Source organism: Oncorhynchus nerka, linkage group LG23 (assembly GCF_034236695.1).
Source record: "Oncorhynchus nerka isolate Pitt River linkage group LG23, Oner_Uvic_2.0, whole genome shotgun sequence".
Lineage (NCBI taxonomy): Eukaryota > Metazoa > Chordata > Actinopteri > Salmoniformes > Salmonidae > Oncorhynchus > Oncorhynchus nerka.
In genome coordinates, this window is record NC_088418.1 from 24,974,750 (window position 1) to 24,999,623 (window position 24,874).

At 42.8% G+C, this 24,874-nt stretch overlaps 1 protein-coding gene across 1 annotated transcript in view; it reads right to left on the reverse strand.

Annotated features, from left to right (window-relative positions):
- The window catches only part of si:ch211-183d21.1 (uncharacterized), a 35,964-nt gene extending 14,312 nt beyond the window's left edge, over positions 1-21,652 (reverse strand). Inside the window, exons 1-10 of the mRNA XM_029629445.2 lie at positions 21,480-21,652; positions 19,741-20,635; positions 19,324-19,504; positions 19,077-19,216; positions 18,193-18,758; positions 10,864-11,137; positions 10,454-10,649; positions 9,412-9,596; positions 8,996-9,091; positions 5,890-6,039 (exon numbers count right to left, since the gene is read on the reverse strand). Coding sequence (XP_029485305.1) covers positions 5,890-6,039; positions 8,996-9,091; positions 9,412-9,596; positions 10,454-10,649; positions 10,864-11,137; positions 18,193-18,758; positions 19,077-19,216; positions 19,324-19,504; positions 19,741-20,581 — 2,629 coding nt within the window. The 5' untranslated portion in view covers positions 20,582-20,635; positions 21,480-21,652. The remainder of the gene's footprint in view (positions 1-5,889; positions 6,040-8,995; positions 9,092-9,411; positions 9,597-10,453; positions 10,650-10,863; positions 11,138-18,192; positions 18,759-19,076; positions 19,217-19,323; positions 19,505-19,740; positions 20,636-21,479) is intronic.
- Between the last annotated feature and the right edge of the window lie 3,222 nt (positions 21,653-24,874).

The window sequence follows — 24,874 nt, forward strand, 5'->3', positions numbered from 1 at the left end:
CACAATAAGTTGGGTGAATTTTGGCCAATTCCTCCTGACAGATCTGGTGTAACTGAGTCAGATTTGAAGGCCTCCTTGCTCGCACATGCTTTTTCAGTTCTGCCCACAAATGTTCTTTGGGATTGAGGTCAGGGCTTTGTGATACCTTGACTTTGTTGTCCTTAAGCCAGTTTGCCACAACTTTGAAAGTATGCTTGGGGTCATTGTCCATTTGGAAGACCCATTTGCGACCAAGCTTTATCTTCCTGACTGATGTCTTGAGATGTTGCTTCAATATATCCACATAATTTTCCAACCTCATGATGCCATCTATTTTGTGAAGTGCACCAGCCCTCCTGCAGCAAAGCACCCCCACAACATGATGCCGCCACCATCGTGCTTCATGGTTGGGATGGTGTTCTTCGGCTTGCAAGCCTCCCCCTTTCTCCTCCAAACATAACGATGGTCATTATGGCCAAACAGTTTATTTTTGTTTCCTCAGACCAGAGGACATTTCTCCAAAAAGTATGATCTGTGTCCCCATGTTCTGATGCAAACCGTAGTCTGGCTTTTTAAAGCCGCTTTTGGAGCAGTGGCTTCTTCCTTGCTGAGCGGCCTTTCAGGTTATGTCGATATAGGACTTGTTTTACTGTGGATATAGATACTTTTGTACCTGTTTCCTCCAGCATCTTCACAAGGTCCTTTGCTGTTGTTCTAGGATGGATTTGCACTTTTGCGCACCAAAGTACGTTCATCTCTAGGAGACAGAACGCGGCTCCTTCCTGAGCGGTATGACGGCTGCGTAGTCCCATGGTGTTTATACTTGCATACTATTGTTTGTACAGATGAACGTGGTACCTTCAGGCATTTGGAAATTGCTCCCAAGGATGAACCAGACTTGTGGAGGTCTACCATTTGTTTCTGAGGTCTTGGCTGATTTATTTTAATTTTCCCATGATGTCAAGCAAAGAGGCACTGAGCTTGAAGGTAGGCCTTGAAATACATCCACAGGTGCACCTCCAATTGACTCAAATGATGTCAATAAGCCTATCAGAAGCTTCTAAAGCCATGCCATCATTTTCTCAAATTTTCCAAGCTGTTTAAATGCACAGTCAACTTAGTGTATGTAAACTTCTGATCCACTGGAATTGTGATAGTGAATTATAAGTGAAATATAAGTGAAATAATCTGTCTGTAAACAAATTACACGTGTCATGCACAAAATAGATGTCCTAACTGATCCACCCTCTAAAAAGTCCCCTCCTGTTCCCAGTGTCAATTCCTTCCTGATATGAACCGAAGCCATGTCTCATTTGTCGTCTAATCCAGTGGCGCAATGAATGTTTCCTCTCCAAGCACCGAGTAGCCCTCTCCATTTTCTCTCATTACCTAACCGACTTCCCAAAACTATAGCTTTTTAGCAAGAAATTTGTGGAGTGGTTGAAAAACGAGTTAATGACTCCATCCTAATTGTATGTGAACTTCCGACTTCAAAAGTTACGACACACCTACTCATTCAAGGGTTTTTCTTTATTTTCACTATTTTCTACATTGTAGAATAGTGAAAACACTATCAAATAACACATATGGAATCATGTAGTAACCAGAAAAAGTGTTAAACAAATGAACATTTATTTAATGAGATTCTTCAAAGTAGCCATCCTATACAGAAGATAGCCCTATTAAAAAAAAAGAAAGTTTACTTCCGACTTCAACTGTATATAGGCAGCGGCCTCTATGTTCTAGTGATGGCTATTTAGCAGTCTGATGGCCTTGAGATAGAAGCTGTTTTTCAGTCTCTCGGTCCCAGCTTTGATGCACCTGTACCGACGTCGCCTTCTGGATGATAGCAGGGTGAACAAGCAGTGACTTGGGTGGCTGTTGTCCTTGATGATCTTTTCGGCCTTCCTGTGACATCAGGTGTTGTAGGTGTCCTGGAGGGCAGATGGTTTGCCCCCAGTGATGCGTTGGACAGACTGCACTACCTTCTGGAAAGCCCTGCGGTTGCGGGTGGTGCAGTTGCCATACCAAGCGGTGATACAGCACTACAGGATGCTCTCAATTGTGCATATGTAAAAGTTTGTGAGGGTTTTAGGTGCCAAGCCACATTTCTTTAGCCTCCTGAGGTTGAAGAGGCGCTGTTTCGCCTTCTTCACCACACTGCCTGTGTAGGTGAGCCATTTCAGTTTGTCTGTGATGTGTAAGCTGAGGAACTTGAAGCTTTCCACCTTCTCCACTGCGGTCCCGTCGATGTGAATAGGGTCGTGCTCCCTCTGCTGTTTCCTGAAGTCAACAATCATCTCCTTTGTTTTGTTGACGTTGAATGAGAGGTTATTGTCCTGGCACCACACTCCCAGAGCCCTCACCTCCTCCCTGTAGGCTGTCTCGTCAATGTTGGTAATCAAGCCAACTACTGTTGTGTCGTCTGCAAATTTGATGATTGAGATGGAGGTGTGCTTGGCCACTCAGTCATGGGTGAATAGGGAGTACAGGAGGGGGCTGAGCACACACCCTTTTGGGGCTCCAGCATTGAGGATCAGTGAAGTGGGGGTGTTGTTTCCTACCTTCACCACCTGTGGGTGGCCCGTCAGGAAGTCCAGGACCCAGTTGCACAGGGCAGGGTTCAGACAGTACTATGGTGTTGAATGCTGAGCTTTAGTCAATGAACAGCATTCTTAAATAGGCGTGGATCTATTGGGGCATTAAGCAAATTGAAGTGGGTGACAGTTAAGGTGGAGGTGAAATGATCCTTGACTAGTCTCTCAAAGCACTTAATGATGACAGAAGTGAGCACTATGGGGCTATAGTCATGTAATTCCACCGGAGTGTGGTGTCAGGAAAATAACCTCACACTCAACGTCAACAAAACTAAGGAGATGATTGTGGACTTCAGGAAACAGCAGAGGGAACACCCCTCTATCCACATCGATGGAACAGTAGTGGAGAGGGTAGTAAGTTTTAAGTTCCTCGGCGTACACATCACAGACAAACTGAATTGGTCCACCCACACAGACAGCATCGTGAAGAAGGCGCAGCAGCGCCTCTTCAACCTCAGGAGGCTGAAGAAATTTGGCTTGTCACCAAAAGCACTCACAAACTTCTACAGATGCACAAGCGAGAGCATCCTGTCGGGCTGTATCACCGCCTGGTACGGCAACTGCTCAGCCCACAATCGTAAGGCTCTCCAGAGGGTAGTGAGGTCTGCACAACGCATCACCGGGGGCAAACTACCTGCCCTCCAGGACACCTACACCACCCGATGTCACAGGAAGGCCATAAAGATCATCAAGGACAGCAACCACCCGAGCCACTGCCTGTTCACCCCGCTATCATCCAGAAGGCGAGGTCAGTACAGGTGCATCAAAGCTGGGACCGAGAGACTGAAAAACAGCTTCTATCTCAAGGCCATCAGACTGTTAAACAGCCACCACTAACATTGAGTGGCTGCTGCCAACACACTGACTCAACTCCAGCCACTTTAATAATGGGAATTGATGGGAAATGATGTAAAATATATCACTAGCCACTTTAAACAATGCTACCTAATATAATGTTTACATACCCTACATTATTCATCTCATATGTATACGTATATACTGTACTCTATATCATCTACTGCATCCTTATGTAATACATGCATCACTAGCCACTTTAACTATGCCACTTTGTTTACATACTCATCTCATATGTATATACTGCACTCAATACCATCTACTGTATCTTGCCTATGCCGCTTTGTACCATCACTCATTCATATATCTTTATGTACATATTCTTTATCCCCTTACACTAGTGTCTATAAGGTAGTAGTTTTGGAATTGTTAGCTAGATTACTTGTTGGTTATTACTGCATTGTCGGAACTAGAAGCACAAGCATTTCACTACACTCGCACTAACATCTGCTAACCATGTGTATGTGACAAATAAAATTAGATTTGATTTGATTTAATTCAGTTACCTTTGCTTTCTTGGGTACAGGAACAATGGTGCATCTTGAAAGATGTGGGGACAGCAGACAGATGGATTGAATATGTCCGTAAACACACCAGCTAGCTGGTCTGAGCATGCTCCAAGGATGCGCTAGGGATGCCCTCTGGGCCGGCAGCCTTGAGGATTAACATGATTAAACATCTTACGTCTGCCACAGAGAACCCAAAGTCTTTGGTAGCGGGCCACGTCAGTGGCACTGTGTTATCCTCAAAGCAAGTGAATGTATTTAGCTTATCCGGAAGCAAGACGTCGGTGTCCACGACGTGGCTGGTTTTCCTTTTGTAGTCTGTGATTTAACTAGGCAAGTCAGTTAACAACAAATACTTATTAACAATGACGGCCAAACCATAACTTGGACGACGCTGGGACAATTGTGCGCCGCCCTATGGAACTCCCAATCGCAGCCAGTTGTGATACAGCCTGGAATCGAACGAGGGTCTGTAGTGACGCCTCTAACACCGAGATGCAGTGCCTTAGACTGCTGCACCACTCGGGAGACTAAAACGAAACGAAGATTGAACTCTTTGTTCTGAATGACAAGCATCACGTCTGGAGGAAACCTGGCACCATCCCTACGGTGAAGCATGTTGGTGGAAGCATCATGCTGTGGGGATGTTTTTCAGCGGCAGGGACTGGGAGACTAGTCTATGGATTTCACGTGAGTGGGAATACAGATATGCATCTGTTGGTGACAAATACCTAAAAAGAAAAGGAAGTGGCGTGGATCGGGAAAAATAGTCAGTATTTGGTGTGACCATTTGCCTCACGCAGCACGACACATCTCCTTTGCATAGAATTGATCAAGCTGTTGATTGTGGCCTGTGGAATGTTGTCCCAGTCCTCTTCAATGGCTGTGCGAAGTTGCTGGATATTGTCAGTAACTGGAACACGCGGTCGTACACGTCAACCCAGAGCATACTAAACATGCTCAATGGGTGACATGTCTGGTAAGTATGCAGGCCATGTAAGAACTGGGACATATTCGGCTTTCAGGAAATATGTACAGATCTTTGGAACATGGGGCTGTGCATTATTATGCTGAAACATGAGGTGATGGCGGCAGATGAATGGCACAATAGTTGGCCTCAGGATCTCGTCATGGTATCTATGTGCATTCAAATTGACATTGATAAAATGCAAATGTGTTCATCGTCCATAGCTTATGCCTGCCCATACCATAACCCCACATGGGGCACTCTGTTTACAATGTTGACATCAGCAAACCGCTCGCCCACACAACACCATTCAGGTGAAATGAAGAACGCTATCTTCTTAATCACCTAACGTATTGCACAAGTTGACTGCAGGTAATTTACTTAAAAAGTAGCTACAATTATACAAAGTGTATTAAAACACTTCAAAAGAAAGTTTCAAATGGTATTGACAAACACCTGGTATACCGCCCAAGTCTAACACTCACTCGTCTTTCCCTTTCATTTTAGTAGACTCATTTTGTCAAAATGATAAAATGACACAATGCAACAAGGGATGTAGCCTACAGTCAGCGATAGACCATGTTGATTGGCAGGTGGAATGATGTCCAATGGGGTTGCAATGTAAAAGTGGGAGGCAAGGATCAGGTCGGCTCCATTCCTCCTCGCTCGGCAGAGATTTCAGAAAAGCTAAAATTGTGAGCTATGTCAGGGGGGCTGACATAGTAAGGGGGGCTGACATAGTAAGGAAGAGAAGCAAGAATAACCAGAGGATGGGAAGGAGTGGCTCACCTCATTTGCCACTCTACTCTCCAACAGACACTTTTGATAGGATCACCTACTTTCGAAAGAACCTAATGAATCCCCACATGCAAAATATCAAATAAAATAATTGAAAGAGAACCTCCCCATTTCGGATAGTTTTCTTCCGCTTTGTGCCTCGTTAACACAACCCAGTTTAGTGAATGTTGTTCAAGCGGGGGCTCACCAGTGCTCATGCGTCGGTCAGTAGCCGGGCCGTTACAGGTGTCCCCCTGGGTGGGGGAGGTCTGGAGGATGAGGGCCCTCTGGTGGTCCGACAGGGCCTGGATGTTTCCCTGCACACGCAGCCACCCGGCAGCACAGGAGAAGTTGGCCACTGACACACACACACACACACACAAAAATTACTCTACTATTATAGAAAACATAAAACCAAATCCCACATCCTATTGCACAATGGTATGTGCGGGTATATCAATTAGGAAATGAATTATGAGTGTGCCCCAGTGGATGCTCATGAGAGGAGGAAGGGGAGGACCATCCTACTCAGTAAATCTTTTTTATTTATTTTTTTACATCATCCTTATTAATCAGACTGGTTTTTACATGGATGATACATTGGAGATAATATAAGACAAGTACTGGATACAATAGAACACTAGGAAATATCTGGGAAACCAGGCCTGGTATTCATAGCTGAATTTGAAAAGGCCTTTGATAAAGTACAACTGGAGTTTATATACAAATGCCTGCAATACTTCAATTTTGGAGAATCTCTTATAAAATGGGTTAAAGTTATATACTGTAACCCTAGGTGTAAAATAGTAAATAATGGCCACACTTCAGAAAGATTTAAACTGTCAAGAGGAATAAAACAAGGTTGTCCACCATTGGCATATCTATTCATCATTGCCATCGAAATTACATTTACATTTACATTTAAGTCATTTAGCAGACGCTCTTATCCAGAGCGACTTACAAATTGGTGCATTCACCTTATGACATCCAGTGGAACAGCCACTTTACAATAGTGCATCTAAATCAGAGCCAACAATAATATTAAGGGATTAGAAATCCAGGGTTTAAAAACACAGGTGTCATTATAAACTGATGATTAATGTTGTTTTCTTTTAAATCCACAAATAGAATCCCTCCACAGCTTCATATATGATCTAGATACTTTTTCTAACATCTCTGGATTAAAACCAAATTATGATAAGTGTACTATATTAAGTATTGGATCACAAAAAAAAAAAAAAACTTTTACATTACCGTGTAGATTATCAATAAAATGGTCAGATGGGTATGTGGACATACTCGGTATAGATATCCCGAAAGAAAGACATTCTCTCACAACATTACATTTGAATAGAAAGTCAACAAAAATAGACAAGATCTAGCTACCACGGAAAGGAAAATACAGTTGAAGTTGACATACACCATAGCCAAATACATTTAAAGTCAGTTTTTCACAATTCCTGACATTTAATCCTAGTAAAAAAATCCCTGTGTTAGGTCAGTTAGGATCACCACTTTATTTTAAGAATGTGAAATTGTCAGAATAATAGTAGAGAGAAATATTTCTCTCAGCTTTTATTTCTTCCATCACATTCCCAGTGGGTCAGTGGTTTGCATACACTCAATTAGTATTTGGTAGGATTGCCTTTAAATTGTTTTACTTGGGTCAAATGTTTCAGGTAGCCTTCCACAAGCTTCCCACAATAAATTGGGTGAATTTTGGCCCATTCCTCCTGACAGAGCTGGTGTAACTGAGTCAGGTTTGTAGGCCTCCTTGCTCGCACACACTTTTTCAGTTCTGCCCACAAATGTTCTATGGGATTGAGGTCAGGGCTTTGTGATGGCCACTTCAATACCTTGACTTTGTTGTAAGCCAATTTTGCCACAACTTTGGAAGTATGCTTGAGGTCATTGTCCATTTGGAAGACCCATTTGCGACCAAGCTTCATCTTCGTGACTAATGTCTTGAGATGTTGCTTCAATATATCCACATAATATTCCATCCTCATGATGCCATCTATTTTGTGAGGTGCACCAGTCCCTCCTGCAGCAAAGCACCCCCACAACACGATGCTGCCACCCCCATGATTCACGGTTGGCATGGTGTTCTTTGGCTTGCAAGCCTCCCCCTTTTTACTCCAAATATGACAATGGTCATTATGGGCAAACAGTTACATTTTTGTTTCATCAGACCAGAGGGCATTTCTCCAAAAAGCACAATCTTTGTCCCCATGTGCAGTTGCAAACAGTAGTCAGGCTTTTTTATGGCGGTTTTGGAGCAGTGGCTTCTTCCTTGCTGAGCGGACTTTCAGGTTACATCAATATAGGACTCGTTTTACTGTGGATATAGACTCTTTGTTACCTGTGTCCATCTCTAGATGACCAAATACTTATTTTCAACCATAATTTGCAAATAAATTCATTAAAAATCCTACAATGTGATAACAAGTTCAAACAGGTGCCATTAATACAGGTAACGAGTGGAGGACAGAGGAGCCTCTTAAAGAAGAAGTGACAGGTCTGTGAGAGCCAGAAATCTTGCTTGTTTGTAGGTGACCAAATACTTATTTTCCACCATAATTTGCAAATAAATTCATTAAAAATCCTACAATGTGATTTTCTGGATTTTGTTTTCTAATTTTGTCTGTCATAGTTGAAGTGTACCTATGATGAAAATTACAGGCCTCTCATCTTTTTAAGTGGGAGAACTTGCACAATTGGTGGCTGACTAAATACTTTTTTGCCCCACTGTATGTATGTATGTATATATATATATATACAATCTGCCTGCAATATTAAAGGTGATCCACCCCCTAAAAAGTCCCCTGCTGTTGCCAGTGTCAATTCCCTCCTGATATGAACTGAAGCCATGTCTCATTTGTCGTCTCATCCAGTGGCGCAATGAATGTTTCCTCTCCAAGCACCGAGTAGCCCTGTCCATTTTCTCTCATTAATGTATGTAGAGTCTTCCCAGTCAAATCCTGTCCTCAGTGGAAGTGTTGGAACTCTTTTCCAACACCATCCATCCATGATGAGCCTGTCCTCCACAGAACACCTCAACTCATGCCTCATTCAATCACTGCTGTGATCCCATCCCCACACTAAGTAGCCCTCTCATTCCCCATAATGTGTCTATTAAATGTTTTAGGTTCAAATAAAACAATGTTTAAAAAAAAAAACACTTTGTCCTCTCTGTGCATTCTGCACCTATACCGTGGGTCTGCCATGTTCAAGTCACCAGCCTCCACTGGTGTGCCCTTGTTTGCAACCCTGTGTGTTTGTTGTCTCTGTAATGCAAGAGTGTTGTGTCTCACCCTGCAGGTAGAGGGCAGAGATACCACAGTGACATCTTTCTTCCAGGTAGCCAGCCACATCCATCTCACTGTGACTCTGCACCAGCCCACTGCAGTCTGACACAGAAAGAGAGCAACAGATAGAGAGAAAGAAGAAAAGAGTGAGCTTTAGTATGGTTAAGGACGGTACATAAGCCATTAGAGATACTAATGATTTGAGACCACTTGATTGAACATTATACTATGTATTACGCACTTAAAAATGCAACACCTCGAATACGCTATATCAGACAAACTGTCTAGTCATGCAGCAGAATTATTCCTCTAATCATTCCGGAAATGTGTGCTACTAGCGTCAATTTCCATTTACACTTCCCTTTTCTTAAAATACTCATAAAAAGCCCAATTTTCCAAGAACTATGGATGACATGGCTTACTTCCTGGGTGCTCCTGCCAATCACCGGAGAGGGGTGCCAAGCATAGGTCGATGACGCTGGAGAAGGCGGGGCTGGGGCAGATGTTGGTCAAGCGTGGGGTGGGGGAGGAGCTGGTCCAGGAGGAAGGGCTTCTCGCCTCACAGCAGGAGCAACGGCTGAGAGACACAGGACCTTCCTCCACTGACCTGTAGCGTACACAGAGATGCGCGTGCATACACATGCAAGGTATATTTATTGACACTAAGGCCTAGATTCAATCAGATTGATGTTAACTGGCGATAGTAGACACCCACATAGCTGATGTTCGAGATGTCGGAGGAGCTGCGTTTGAGCTGTCAAATCGGTGAGCAGCTGTTCTTGTGATCATTGCCACGAAGCCATACCTGTACCACTCGCGTTAGAAGTTCAAAACGAGAAAGCGTAGCCTATATAGAAATAGGGCCGGGAAGATACCAGTATCACTGGAAACCAGCTTTAACGTTGGAAACAAACATCATTATGTTGTCATCCAGAGTCACCTTTAATTTATTTTCCAAACTATAGCACACAATATTTTACATACAGCAGGTTTATAAAGGACCAGAGAGTTCTCTACTTCGTGTTTTCATTTTTGCCATGGAAAGAATATTGCGATACTGGTATCGTCTTGGCCCCAATAGAAATAATGATGCTCAAATTGAAAATCATTCAACAACAAAAAATAACAAGAATTTCTATCAGCCTAATTGTGGTGTAGATTACATCTCACATTCCATTGTTCGAACTTGTAAACAAGGCTGCATGCTATTTCTCTTAATCCGACTTGGTGCAGTCAATGGCAATGTCCGGTTTAGATGTAATTGCGGCAGCCGCTTGTGGATTTGACAGCTTTCTAACGCATTTCCACCTCTGACACTGTAAAAACATCAGCTATGCGGATGTCAGCTAAAGCGGATCGGACTGAACCGGGCCCGAAGAAAAGACTGTCTAGCTTCACTTGACCTATATACCTTGATGAAGAGTTTTATTCTCAGTAGTAAAAACAAGTGGATTTCATTCCTACCTGAGTACAGGCATCACCTGCTGCCCTCTGGTGGCTGAGAGTTTAATGAGAAGTCTCAGGTCATTACTGAACACTAGGGTGTCTCGGAGAGTGCTGTTGGTTAGGGTGGTACCAGCTCTACACACAGTGACTGTGTCAGAACACAGGACTACGGCTCCATTGGCCGGAATTGTGGCCCCCTCGGGAAACACCTGGTCTGTGAGAGAGATAGCGGAGAGATTATAGACCAGGTGAGGGAGGGAACGTGTGAGAGAAATATACATTTTTTGTTCTATTTGTTCCGTTTATTTCTTTCCAGGTTACTGTTTATTAGGGCAACAAAACGTTTCAAAATGTTGTGCAAATAGTCCCTCCCCGTTTCACACCATTTATTTTTGATTCAAGCCTAGTGAACATCACCCTGCTCTCACCTGCTCCGGTGACGTTCCCGATGAGGTAGAAGCCGTTGTGGTCGGTGAAACTGGTCAGGGGTAGGGCCATGGTCGTACCGGTGCGATTCTCTTCAAACACTGTCAGGACCAGGCCCTGTAGGGAGGTCAGGGGTGGTCCTAGCAGCTCCACAAACCCCCTCTGCCGGCTGTGGTTGGTCCAGCGAGCACCGCCCACCTCACTGATGACCACACCCTCAGGGGGAGGGGGTGGGCGGGGACAAGAGTTCTCCCTCAGAGGTGTGGGTGGGGCCACCTGAAGAACAATATAATTGATAGGTGTTCAATGGTACAATAGCTTGCCAATTGAACAGGTGCCCTGGTTATCTAATAGACAGACTGGGGCCACGTCTGAAATATCTTCTTTCTAGTACACGGGAAGATGCCAGATAAGTAAATGTTCTTTCTAGTTAAGCAATGGCCAAACAATGAGCAAAATACAACTGGTTAGAGCAGGGTTGTGCCGATGTTGTCATACTTGTATTCGTGATCGTATCCATTTTTAAAATCACACCTGATACTCGTAATCAGATTTACTCGTGATCGGAAAACCCAGAAGTGTGGTTTAAATGCCGGTAAAGCCGATACCACAAGTGCACATTACTGCACTATCACTCAGAGTGCATCTCAGAGCACATCGTTATGTTCCTTCACACACATTGTTAAACGACCCGACATATGAAAATGCACATGATTTACTTACTCAGTCCAATTATCAACAGGCGGCTAATAAATAGCCTAATGCATGGCTGGCTTCTACTGCCTGCATTTATTCCAGGATTTAGAGATGAAGCTAGGCTAATTTGCTTGCCCCATATATTGTTTCACTTTTTCACCCATATATTGTTTTCACTTCTTATGCCACAACATTTGATCAATTAAAATAAAAACAACCTACATTTGTCATTTTACTTTCTAATGATCTGACGCTCGGTAAACATGCCTGGGTGAGAATAAATAATAATAGCAAGCAAGCATGCATGCAGTGGCTTGGATCACGACAGACGACATCAGCAATGGACAGACAAAGTAGACCTACTAAACAACCCCAAGTAGACAGACTAAAACCACCATATAGCCTGAGCGAAGTCAACAGGAAATAACTAGATTGAACAACAACGACTAGCTACGGATTCTGATTTATACACAATGTCTGGAGAAGGGGAGACTTGTGTCCTAAGACGCCTGACTGTGTGAGTGTCTGTTCGGGGAAAATGAGAGTGGCTTGTTCTAATCCAACCGCCCCGTTTCTTTACAGACAGAAGAACTAGCCAATAGTTGTTTGGAGCACACAGCACTTCACACTGTTTGAGGGAGAGAGAGACGCGTGTTGGCAAGTGAACATTTATTTTTTTCCCCAATCACGGATAATTACAAAAATACCCGTGTCAAATTCGTATTTGGGAAATTCTCCATATCCGTTACAATACTTGTTTTGTCTGAGTACTCGACACAAGCATTTCGCTGCACTCGCAATAACATCTGCTAACCATGTGTATATGAACAATAAATTTGATTTAGAGTGGTTCCATTCCAATAAGTTAACAAAATTGGAAGAGAGATAGATTTTATAGTGAAAAGACTGCAAGTATCATTGAGGGCAAAGGGCATGGCATATTATGGTTGTTTTAGCATCCTTATTTATGTAATTATACTGAACAAAAATATAAAATGCAACAGCTTCAAATATTTTACTGAGTTAAGGTTCATATAAGGAAATCAGACAATTGAAATTAATTCTTTAGGTCCTAACCTATTGATTTCACGACTGGGAATACAGATATGCATAGGTTGGTACCTAAAAATAAAAAAAAGATGGTGAGCCACACCCCTATCTGGTGTGACCACAGTTTGCCTCACGCAGCGCAACACATCTCCTTTGCATGTTTATTGTGGTCTGTGGAATGTTGTCCCACTCCTCTTCAATGGGGCGGCAGGGTAGCCTAGTGGTTAGAGCGTTGGACTAGTAACCGGAAGGTTGCAAGTTCAAACCCCCGAGCTGACAAGGTACAAATCTGTCGTTCTGCGCCTGAACAGGCAGTTAACCCACTGTTCCTATGCCGTCATTGAAAATAAGAATTTGTTCTTAACTGACTTGCCTAGTTAAATAAAGGTAAAAATAAAATAAAAATGGCTGTGCGAAGTTGCTAGATATTAGCGGGAACTGGAACACACGGTCGTACACGTCGATCCAGAGAATCCCAAACATGCTCAATGGGTGATATGTCTGGTGACTATGCAGGCCATGGAAGAACAGGGACATTTTAAGCTTCCATGAATTGTGCAGAGATCCTTGCATCAAGGGGTTGTGCATTATCATGCTGAAACATGAGGTGATGGCGTCAGATGAATGGCACGACAATGGGCCTCAGGATCTCGTCACGGTATCTCTCTGCATTCAAATTGCCATCGATAGCTTATGCCTGCCCATACCATAACCCCACTGCCACCATGGGGCACTCTGTTCACAATGTTGACATCAGCAAACCACTCGCCCCTACTACGCCATACACGTACGTGGCCTGCGGTTGGAAGTACAGCCAAGTTCTCCGAAACGACATATGGTAGAGAAATTTACCAATTCTATTGGTGGACATTACTGCAGTCAGCATGCGAATTGCACTCTCCCTCAAAAGTTGAGACATCTGTGGCATTGTGTCGTGAGACAAAACTGCACAATTTAGAGGGGCCTTTTATTGTCCCCAGCACAAGGTGCACCTGTATAATGAATAGGGTTGCAAAGGGTCGGAAACTTTCCGGTAAATTTCACTGAGTTTTCCATGGGAAGATAAGCCCGGGAATTTTGCATAAATTCAACAAAAAAGTTAGCTTATAACAGTGACCCTTTTTTATGGGATACACACAAGGCAATTCTAGGTATTGTGGCATATTTTGGTTAAACTATCCCCAATTCAATGGAATTGCAACCCTCTGCATGCACAGTGCACTCTTCCATCACATGTACAGCTGAAGATCTCAAGATCTTGCACACTAATGAGATATTATTGAGCCCACACTACTACACTGTGAGCCAAGGACTACATGCTTTCTGGTAAGTTTGGATTATAATACTGGGTGGGGTGAATATATTTTATACGACATACATTATTTTTTTGTTAACTAGTAAATAGTAGCCTACAGCATTGTGTGTTTAAATCATTTCTAACTTGTTAACAATTTCTGCTAGTTAGTTTTTGCTACCATGTGGGTTTTAGCTTGCTTAAGCCTGCTAACTAAGGAGTGTTCATTCACCTGTTTCCATACATGTTTCATTTTAAAACATTTCTTACAAAGGAGTTGTTTAATCTAACTGTTTAACTATTTATATGTACATTGTATTTTTTTTATTTTTTAAATAAATCTAATCTTTACAGGAAAATGCCACGGGCACTATCTGATGTGTGGAGACATTTACCTGCAGCTAATGTAGAAGGAAAAGCTGTTTATGTTTGCAAATACTGTGCCAAATCATATGTGAAGAATGCAACAAAGATACAGAATCATCTGGCCAAGTGCATAATGTTCCCTCAGCGCTCACAACAAGCAACCTCTGACAAAAGTCCTTCTACCTCTATTTGCGGTGAAAATTATGAATAAGACACCTTACCAATAGCAAAAGCTCATGGTCCTCCTGAATCAAAGTTTTTTGACTCAATGGATAAACGTAGTCAGAGAAATGCTGATGAATGTCTTGCTCGAGCTGTGTATTCAACTGGTTCACCTCTGATGCTCACAGGCAATGTGTATTGGAAGTAGAGGTCGACCGATTAATCGGAATGGCCAATTAATTAGGGCCGATTTCAAGGTTTCATAACAATTGGAAATGTGTATTTTTGGACACCGATTTGGCCCCAATTTTTTTTTACACCTTTATTTAACTAGGCAAGTCAGTTAATTAAGAACACATTCTTATTTTCAATGACGGCCTAGGAACGGTGGGTTAACTGCCTTGTTCAGGGGCAGAATGACAGATTTTTACCTTGTCAGCTCGGGGATTCAATCTTGCAACCTTCCGGTTAACTAGTCCAACACTCTAACCACCTGCCTTACATTTGACTCCACAATTAGCCTGCCTGTTACGTGAATGCAGTAAGAAGCAAAGGTAAGTTGCTAGCTAGCATTAAACTTATCTTATAAAAAACAATCAATCATAATCACTAGTTAACTACACATGGTTGATGATATTACTAGTTTATCTAGCCTGTCCTGCGTTGCATATAATCGATGCGGTGCGCATTCGAGAAAAAGGACTGTCGTTACTCCGTGTACCTAACCATAAACATAAACACATTAAAATCAATACACAAGTATATATTTTTTAAACAAGCATATTTAGTTAATATTACCTGCTAACATGAATTTCTTTTAACTAGGTAAATTGTGTCACTTCTCTTGCAACAGAGTCAGGGTATATGCAGCAGTTTGGGCTCGCTCTGAGACTTGGAGTAGTTGTTCACCTTGCTCTGCAAGGGCCGCAGATTTTGTGGAGCAATGGGTAACGATGCTTCGAGGGTGGCTGTTGTCGATGTGTTCCTGGTTCGAGCCCAGGTAGGGGCGAGGAGAGGGATGGAAGCTATACTGTTACACTGGCAATACTAAAGTGCCTATAAGAACATCCAATAGTCAAAGGTATATGAAATACAAATGGTATAGAGAGAAATAGTCCTATAATACCTACAACCTAAAACTTCTTACCTGGGAATATTGAAGACTCATGTTAAAAGGAACCACCAGCTTTCATATGTTCTCATGTTCTGAGCAAGGAACTTAACCATTAGCTTTTTTACATGACACATATTGCACTTTTACTTTCTTCTCCAACACTTTGTTTTTGCATTATTTAAACCAAATTGAACATGTTTCATTATTTATTTGAGGCTAAATTGATTTTATTGATGTATTATATTAAGTTTAAAATAGGTGTTCATTCAGTATTGTTGTAATTGTCATTATTACAAATACATTTCCTTATTTTATTTTAAATCGGCTGATAAATCGGTATCGGGGGTTGTTTTTTTGGTCCTCCAATAATCGGTATTGGCGTTGAAAAATCATAATCGGTCGGCCTCTAATTGGAAGAGATTTCTGAATGTTCTTCGCCCAGCATACACTCCTCCAACCAGACCTGCTTTATCTACTCATTTGCTGGATGCAGAGTTCAAGTGAAAGTCAAGAAAATCATAGAGAAAGTAGACTGATGGGTGGTCGACTGTTCGTAGGCAACGAATAATTAACTACATCATCTCCACCCCTCAATCAGTATTCTACAAGAGCACAGACACAAGGGACAACAGACACACCGGTCTCTACACTGAAGATGAGCTGAAGGCAGTCAAAAATGACCTTGGACAACAGAAGATATTTGCACTGGTGACAGACAATGCTGCAAACATGAAGGCTGCTTGGTCTAAAGTGGAGGAGTCCTTCCCTCACATCACACCCATTAGCTGTGCTGCTCATGCATTGAATCCGCTCAAGAACATCATGGCACTGAAAACAATGGATACACCCTACTAGAGAGCCAAGGAAATTGTTAGGTATGTGAAGGGTCATCAAGTTATAGCTGCAATCTACCTCACCAAGCAAAGAATAAGAGCACCACATTGAAGCTGCCCAGCAACACCCGTTGGGGTGGTGTTTTCATCATGTTTGACAGTCTCCTGGAGGGGAAGGAATCTCGCCAAGAAATGGCCATATCACAGTCTGCCGATACGGCCAGCCCAATCAAGAGGATCCTCCCGGATGATGCATTTTGGGAGAGAGTGGTAAGCAGCCTGAAACCTATAGCAGTAGCCATTGCACGGATTGAGGGAGACAATGCCATCCTGTCTGATGTTCAGACTCGGCTTGTAATGTAAGAAAATACATATATATGTATGCTGGCAAGAGCATCCTGTCTGGTGCAGAGATCAACAAGGCCTATGGTATCATCACTACCATGTCTCGCCACCTTGGCCTGGATGAAGGCAAGGTTCTTGGCAGTCTGGCGAAGTACACTTCCAAGTAAGGGCTTTGGAATGGAGATGCAATATGGCAGTCGCGCCAACATATCTCATCAGCCACCTGATGGAATGGACTTTGTGGATCTGAGGCTCTTTCCTCTGTTGCCTCTATCATCCTCCAAATCCCACAAACATCAGCCGCCTCAGAGCGCAACTGGTCCTTGTTTGGGAACACGAACACCAAGGGTTGAACAACTGGTTGCCATCCGGGCAAATTTGAGGTTTATTGAGCTAGACAACAAGCTAACCTCAACAAGGTTGGAAAATGACAGTGAAGATGAGACCTCAGGGTCTGATGTTCAAGAGGTGGACATTGAGGAGGTACAGGGAGAAGACATGGAAGCCTGAGAGGAAGACAACCAAAGCTTTAGTTTCTAGACTATAATTTTACGTTGAAAACGTTTTTTGGGAGATGCGATGGATCATTGGGGATCATTCAATATTCCCTTTCTTTTGTTGTTCAGTGAAATCATCCCATGTGAAGAGTCAACTCATTTAATTAAAGTTCAATTCGTAACTAAATAGTTTTATTTCTATTGGAAGGATATAATAATTTGCAATTAGGTCTACTTATGACCAGTATCTCTACCTGCACATGACCATCTGATAATTTATCACTCCAGTGTTAATCTGCAAAATTGTAATTATTCGCCTACCTCCTCATGCCTTTTGCACACAATGTATATAGACTCTTTTTTTTCTTTCTACTGTGTTATTGACTTGTTTATTGTTTACTCCATGTGTAACTCTGTGTTGTCTGTTCACACCGCTATGCTTTATCTTGGCCAGGTCGCAGTTGTAAATGAGAACTTGTTCTCAACTAGCCTACCTGGTTAAATAAAGGTGAAATTAAACATTTAAAAAAATAAAAATATGGTAAAAGGTTTATGTTTCTGTCTCCATATGACATCTACATTTAAATGGTATTAATATTAATTTGCATATATTCCCATAAATTCCCATGTACTCCCACAGAAAGTTTCCACCTCTGAATATTCCCCAAAATGTGCAACCCTAGTAATGATCATATTGTTTAATCAGCTTCTTTATATGCCACACCTGTCAGCTGGATGGATTATTTGCTAACAAATGATTATTAAATTATTAAATTGCTCACTAACAAATTTGCACACACAATTTGATAGAATACGTTTTTTTGAGCGTTTGAAAAATGTCTGGGATCTTTTTCAGCTCATGAAACATGGGCCCAACACTTTACATGTTGTGTTTATCTTTTTGTTCAGTGTACCATTGCTAAGGCACTCTGGAAAATAGCCTCTGCTGATGTAATACAGAAAGGGGTCCTCACCACGAAAGCAGACTGGTCGGCGGGCAGGAGGCCGTTACAGCGGCTCAAGGCCTCGTCTCCTGGCTGCACGTCCGAGTCCTCCAGCAGGGGGAGCTGTCCTGGGGTCAACGCATCGCTCAGCTCCTGGGTGTCCTTGTCCGAGCCCCTCAGCCGGTACACCACCGCGTCTAGCAACCCCTGGGTGGGGATCCCTGTCTGAAAGGCAGAGGGTGGGCCGAAGGGGCTGCGGTACAAGGCCACTGCGTCCGGTCCGTTCTGGATGGTGTTGGGTGGCAGGCGGATCGAGGGGGCTGGGACCAGCCTATCACTGCCCACCAGGAAGTAGCCCTGGGCAGTGGTGAAGTGGCCTGTGAGGCTGATCTCGCGGTAGGGCTTGCTGTTGTGTTCGCTGAACAGGAGGAGCCACACGGCCTGCAGAGAGACGCGGCGGCCCGACGGGTGCCACAGCTCGATGAACTCGCCATCCTCGGCTGAGCCTGGGTTGTCAGCATTTACCTCGCTGATTAGAAAGTCTCCCCGACCCCAGGGAGGGAGGTGAGGGGGCACTTCCGTACCTCCAGGGACCACTGAACAGCGGAAAAATGAGATTTACCAAATAGCAACAGGTTCAAACTCACTACTATTTGGATACATTATATTGTCTCCTCAATTTGGTAACTATTTACATTAAATTGCTCTTATACACATGTTTATAAACACATATTGTTAGATAGCAATTATACTCTATTCAATGTATGTTCATTATCCTAAATGTTTATTGAATTTAATTGGCTATGATTGATTAGAATCGAATCGATTTGCCTATAAGCACTAATGTGTATCACCAATCGAAAGCATCCCCAATGTAAAGGTGTCAGTGTGATAGCGAAATATGCAACACTCACCAGTGGCGTGAGGGCAGATCTTTGGCCATGGGCACTGGTTGGGCTGTCCGGGGGTTTGTGGCGCTTCCCAGAATACACCAGGGTCTCTGGTCCAACTGGCCACACCACAGCGACTGAGGTAGAGGCCTCCTTCCCCAAACCTGAGAAAGACCAGCAAGGTTAGTACTTCAGCCTAAGAAAGATAAATGGATGGATGGGTGATAGATGGATGGGTGGCTGGCTGGATGAGTATGGGTGGGTGGATTACCTGGCGCTGAGCTGATAGGGCTGTCTGCCTGGTATAAGGGTCTCTGTGAGGTTGGCGCTGGGTTGGTTTCCTGGTCCAGCGAACACAAAGGCGTCTAGGGGCTGCGTCTGGCTCAGGGGGCTGCCTACAGGGAAGTCCGAGGCCTTGCCACTGTACAACGCCACTGCCCCCGACTCATCTCCTGATGTATAACATTGTAGAACTTAATCACTCAACATAGCTTCCACACCAACAAACACGGCACTTTTCATACACAGGACGTGAAACAATTTGCGTAGATATAATTTCACACACAAAATACACAGGTCCAGCTCCTTGACTCATAGAAATCTCTGCAAGACCTCCCAATGAAGAGATATGAAGCTTTTCTCAGCCCTGAAGACCAGTAGGAGCTCCTCCAGGTACAGGTTCACTGACCTTTCATGTTGTTCTTGTCGATGGTGATGGAGATCAGGCCTTCCCTGGAGGTGTGCACGTCGACACTCTCGCTGACCATGTCCGTCCGCCCGTCCAGCACCAGCAGCACCAGAGGCCCTGCAGCCTGGGACTCGCTTAGCTCCACAAACCCATCCACCTGCCCCCCTCCCAGCTTCAGCTCGCTGATACGCGTGGTGGCAGTGCTGGGATCAGGGGGGATGCAGCGGTTGCGTTGGCCAGGTGATGGCAGGTCCACCTGGAAGCCCCAGCTTTCCCCAGAGATCAGGCACCTTTCGATGGACTCATCCCCCTCATGGGCCCCCTCGTCCTCCACGAAGGCCGACTCCCCAGGTGTCAACGTCTCAGCCAGGACCTCTGCGCCCCCGGACCGCCGCGTCATGTACACGATGGCATCCACCAGCCCCACGGCTGTGGCGTTCATCTTCTCCCCGTAGCGTGCCGCAGACGTGTGGTAGAGCGCGATGGCGTCCGGGCCATTCTGGACGGTGTTGGGTGGGAGGGGGATGGCCGGTTTTGGCCGCATGTCCACCGAGCCAACCAGGAAGAAGCCCCGGTCGTCTGTGGTGTGGCCCTTCAGGTCCAATACTTTGTAGGCTATGTTTCCGTTTCCATTGTAGAATACCAGGGTGTAGCCTTCCAGTGAGGCCCTCTGGCCACTGGTGTGGTAGAGCTCAACAAACTCAGTGGTGTCCAGTTTGGGGTTGTCTGCGTTGACTTCACTGATGATGAGGCAGGGATCTCCCCGGACTGACGAAACCAGACACACGGACAGGCAGACAGCGTATGTTGCGACCAGGCGAAGGGTCAGTCTTACCATCATGGTTAACTACTTCCCCAAAAATGTCAGTGCTAAAATGCATTAAGGGTTGAAAGTCTGAAAGATGAAGAAAATTAAGAAGAAACTTTTGAGGCACAAAAACAACAAATATTGACTAGAAATCACAGAAGGTGAAATGTGATGATATCATAACGGTCTTCACCACCCAGACAAGGGGTAAACTCAAAACTACATGACTGTTTATCGGTTTTTACAAATATAGACAGAATGCATGTTGCATTCTAGGCTAGTAGTATCTGATGATTGAGTCGCCAAAAACAGGAATTTGATCGGGAATGTATGTCTCTTATGAGTTACAGTGTGGGTAAATCCTGCATTTCTTGGAAAGCACACGTAGACTAAAGGATACATTTATTTCATCCAAATTAATTTAGGCCGTGGCTGCGGATTAATGCAAAAATTGTTCAACTGTGATTTGTATTTTCTTTTTTCTCACTAGTACTAGGACAAAAACATGTTGTATAGCTTCCTGGACCTTGAATTAACCAAATAGTAGCTGTAATCTTCGGTAGACAACGTTAAAATAAAAATGTGCGTAATTAAATTTTCGATCGTTTCTTACCAAACGGTAGACCAGGGAATCACAACGACAGTGAATTTTGGCTCGAGCATCATAGCGCATAGAAAACGAAGAAAGTTGCCTGCTAATTATTTATTTTTTAAATGCTTAACTAGGCTGCTACTATACGTGCTCTGTAGCTATAGAGTGTAAATACTGGAACAGAATATCTTCAGTTAAAACCCCATTCAAGACCACTACTTGTTGCATAGAAGACGATATTCAAGTCACGGCTATCGCTATCTCAGCGACGAAACGGTTGTCATTCGAGTTCATCTGTGCCACACAGGGTTAGGGTTACAAAGTAGCGACGTGACTTACTGTATTTCAGTGTCCCAGTCCACGACGAAGGGAGTATTGAAACAATGTTTCCAATCCAAACAAATCTGCTTTATTATTCCGAGAGATATAATAGTAAACTTTGTTTCAATCTCTGCCGCTCCCAGCGTCGTCTGTCCACATTGACAAAGCACTTTCTCCCCCCTCTCCCGTGCGTGGGCGTTCAGAGGGGGGATGATCCTCGGGTATCCTTCTCGTGCTGCGTAACATTCCATCCCATTCAAATTCAGCTCTGTGGTCTGCCTGTGTTTTACACAAAAAAAATGATATAGTGGCCTTATGTTTAGAAAAGTGATTTTATTAGATTTTGGCGTGTTTAAATTTTTATTAAAGGAGGCAAGGTGGGACTTTTTAAATTTTCAAATATTTGTATTTTCAAATATTTTCAAATATTTTAGGGGAATGTTGACCTACACCGTGATTTACATGGCCTGTAGGACCCTGAGAATCCACAAGGACTGCGAAACACCTTGGCCACGGAGCACCAACAAGTTGGCTATTCCTAGCTGGGTGACCTCATCTAATATGTTCTTGGTTAACGAGCATGAAGAAAAATATGAATCACATATTTTTACGATTCACAAGTGTCTCTAAATGTAGGGCCAAGTCTACCCCTGACTTTCCACATCTGCCATTTTACATTGTAGTTTGGACATTAAAGTTACTTTATTTTATTCAAATCAAATCAGTTGTATTTGTCACATGCACTGAATACAACAGGTGTATAATACTGTCTAAACAACAACGTCTAGTCGTATATCTGCGCTGAATAATTTTTCCTATTGAGGTTTTGAAAACGGCTGACTTCCAAGAGTCAATGCACCTTAATTAAAGCAACTTCTCGTTTTGAAAATGTAATATGTGGCATTGATATGAGTAAGAAACATGTATTCTACTGTCAAAATTGACTACAGTGTAAATATGATAATTTTGGTCATAAAGTCGTTCTCGTCCAAAATGGATATTTGCAAAATAATACGAAAACATGGTGTCACAGAATGAAGGGTATTGTACGATTTCCCGTGGGTTGGGTTTATGGAATTCTTCCATCATGCCCACAGCTGGCAGCACCCAAGTAATCATATATTCTGTGCACAGATGCAAATGAGCATTCTGATCATAATACCCATGGTCAATTTGGTGTGACATTTGATATCCCTATGGGCTAGTTAGGGACCGTCAGTAAATTACACAATATACATGGGATACTTTTTAAAAGGTCAATAGCTCCAAATTTCAATGACCTCAAAACCTCAAACCAACTATACATTGAGACAACTAAAAGACGTGCAACATGAAAATATTGTCCCATTTTCATTGTGTAATTTATTGAATGGGTTATTTTTCATAAAACTGAATGGGAAAAGGTTATAAAGGCATGCCTCACACCCAAACCGATATTTAATTTCAGAATCATTTTGGGGGATTAAAGTTAGGTTAAGGGTTTGGTGAAGGTCAAGGTCAGTTTTAGGTTTTTGCTAGGTTTGAGTTTTTTTTTATACAGGTTTTGAGATAAAATCAAAACTGTTACGGTATCCTTCATTCAGCAAAATACATATTTTTTTCCTAATTATCTTGCAAATCTCAATTTTGGATGAGACTGACTTTATGACCAACATGATCCTATTTACACTTTGTAGTACATTTTGACACTAGAATAAACGTTTGACTAATATCGATCCCACATAGGCCATTTTCTAAGAGAAGTTGTTTGCCTTCAGTTGCTGTTGAAATATGATCTAGTTTCCAGAGAAATTAGGAATCTGTGGTCAAATGGCCTCTTCTTTGAGGTTTTAAATGAGCTCACCATTTAGTACACATCAAACCCAAAAATGATTCATTCACATTTCTAATTTTATAAAGGTACCCTTTCTCCAATATGAGCTAGGATATTTGGTTGCAAGATGTCCATTTACAAAGGGTATATCAACTGTTAAGTACTTGCTGTTCCCTACAAAGCTGGGTCTGTTGGTTAATGATCTCTGGGCGACAGGGTAGCCTAGTGGTTAGAGCGTTAGAGCGTTGGACTAGTAACCAAAAGGTTGCAAGTTCAAATCCCTGAGCTGACAAGGTACAAATCTGTCATTCTGCCCCTGAACAGGCAGTTAACCCACTGTTCCTAGGCTGTCATTGAAAATAAGAATTTGTTCTTAACTGACTTGCCTAGTAAAATAACGATAAAATAAAAAAATCTTGGACTGGACTGTGGTATAGCCCTTTTTTTCAAATGAACACATCTGTAACACAACCAGAAGTGTTTGTTGTCCTCCCATAATACCAAGATGTGTAAAGATATGTACCACATGTTAAATTCACTTCAGACAGATAGATCTGCAATATGTTGTGTGTACACCTATAAGGATCGAGAAATTAACCTGCTTTGGTGTGTGAAAGGGTTAAAACAAATTTGGTATGAATCTATGTTCAAATCAAGAATAAAACTAAATACTTTCTAACACGTTGTTCAATTTACACAGTATGAGCCCATACTCCATGCACTTCTGTTTCTGGGCTAAGCCTTTGATTACTATCACCTGAATCCCCTGAGCTACTCTAATTGGAACAACCAATCAGCTCACTGGAACAATTCATGCAGTTTAGAATAAAATAACCGAAAACCAGTGCATGACAGTGTTTTTGTCACGTCATTACATTGTATTTCATTTTAAAACCTCAAGATGGCCCTATATGCACAGTCCTGATGCAGTAGCACAACAGACCCGATGGTCTCAAGGCATTCAGGACATGTGTAATGTGTTAAAGAAATACCAATTATTTTTGAAAGCCTTTGGGTTCAAAAATTGCAACTGAAAAATGTATTGCCTTATAAAGGATTATAATACTTTATTACCAGTTAATTCCTTATGTTCTCTTTGTGGCTTATTACATGTATCTTATGCATACATTTAAATATGCATTTGTAGGCATACGTGTTCACCTTAACCCTGGTAGGTTTGAAACATTATCTGTTGTAGCCTGATATATCAAAGGCTCATTTCAAAGCCTTCCCCTTTGGTGTAAAAAAAAAAGAAAGAAAAGGTTTTCAGAGTCATTTTCCAGACGAAAAATACATGTAGGCCAGACACACAGACACTCATTCTGGTCGTAGTTTACCTCAGGGATGGCCTCTGCAAAATGAAAATGTTATTTATTGTCTGCTACCAGTGTTGGAAGCCGTAAGCGTCAGTGGGCTTGTTAATGATCCAGGATGTATCACAACCAGGCTGTGATTGGTCCCATAGGGCGGTGCACAATTGGCCCAGCTTCGTCTGAGTTTGTCCGGTGTAGAACGTCATTGTAAATAAGAATGTGTTCTTAACTGACTTGCCTGGTTCAATAAAGGCTACTTTTAAAAATAATAATTATGGAGACAAATC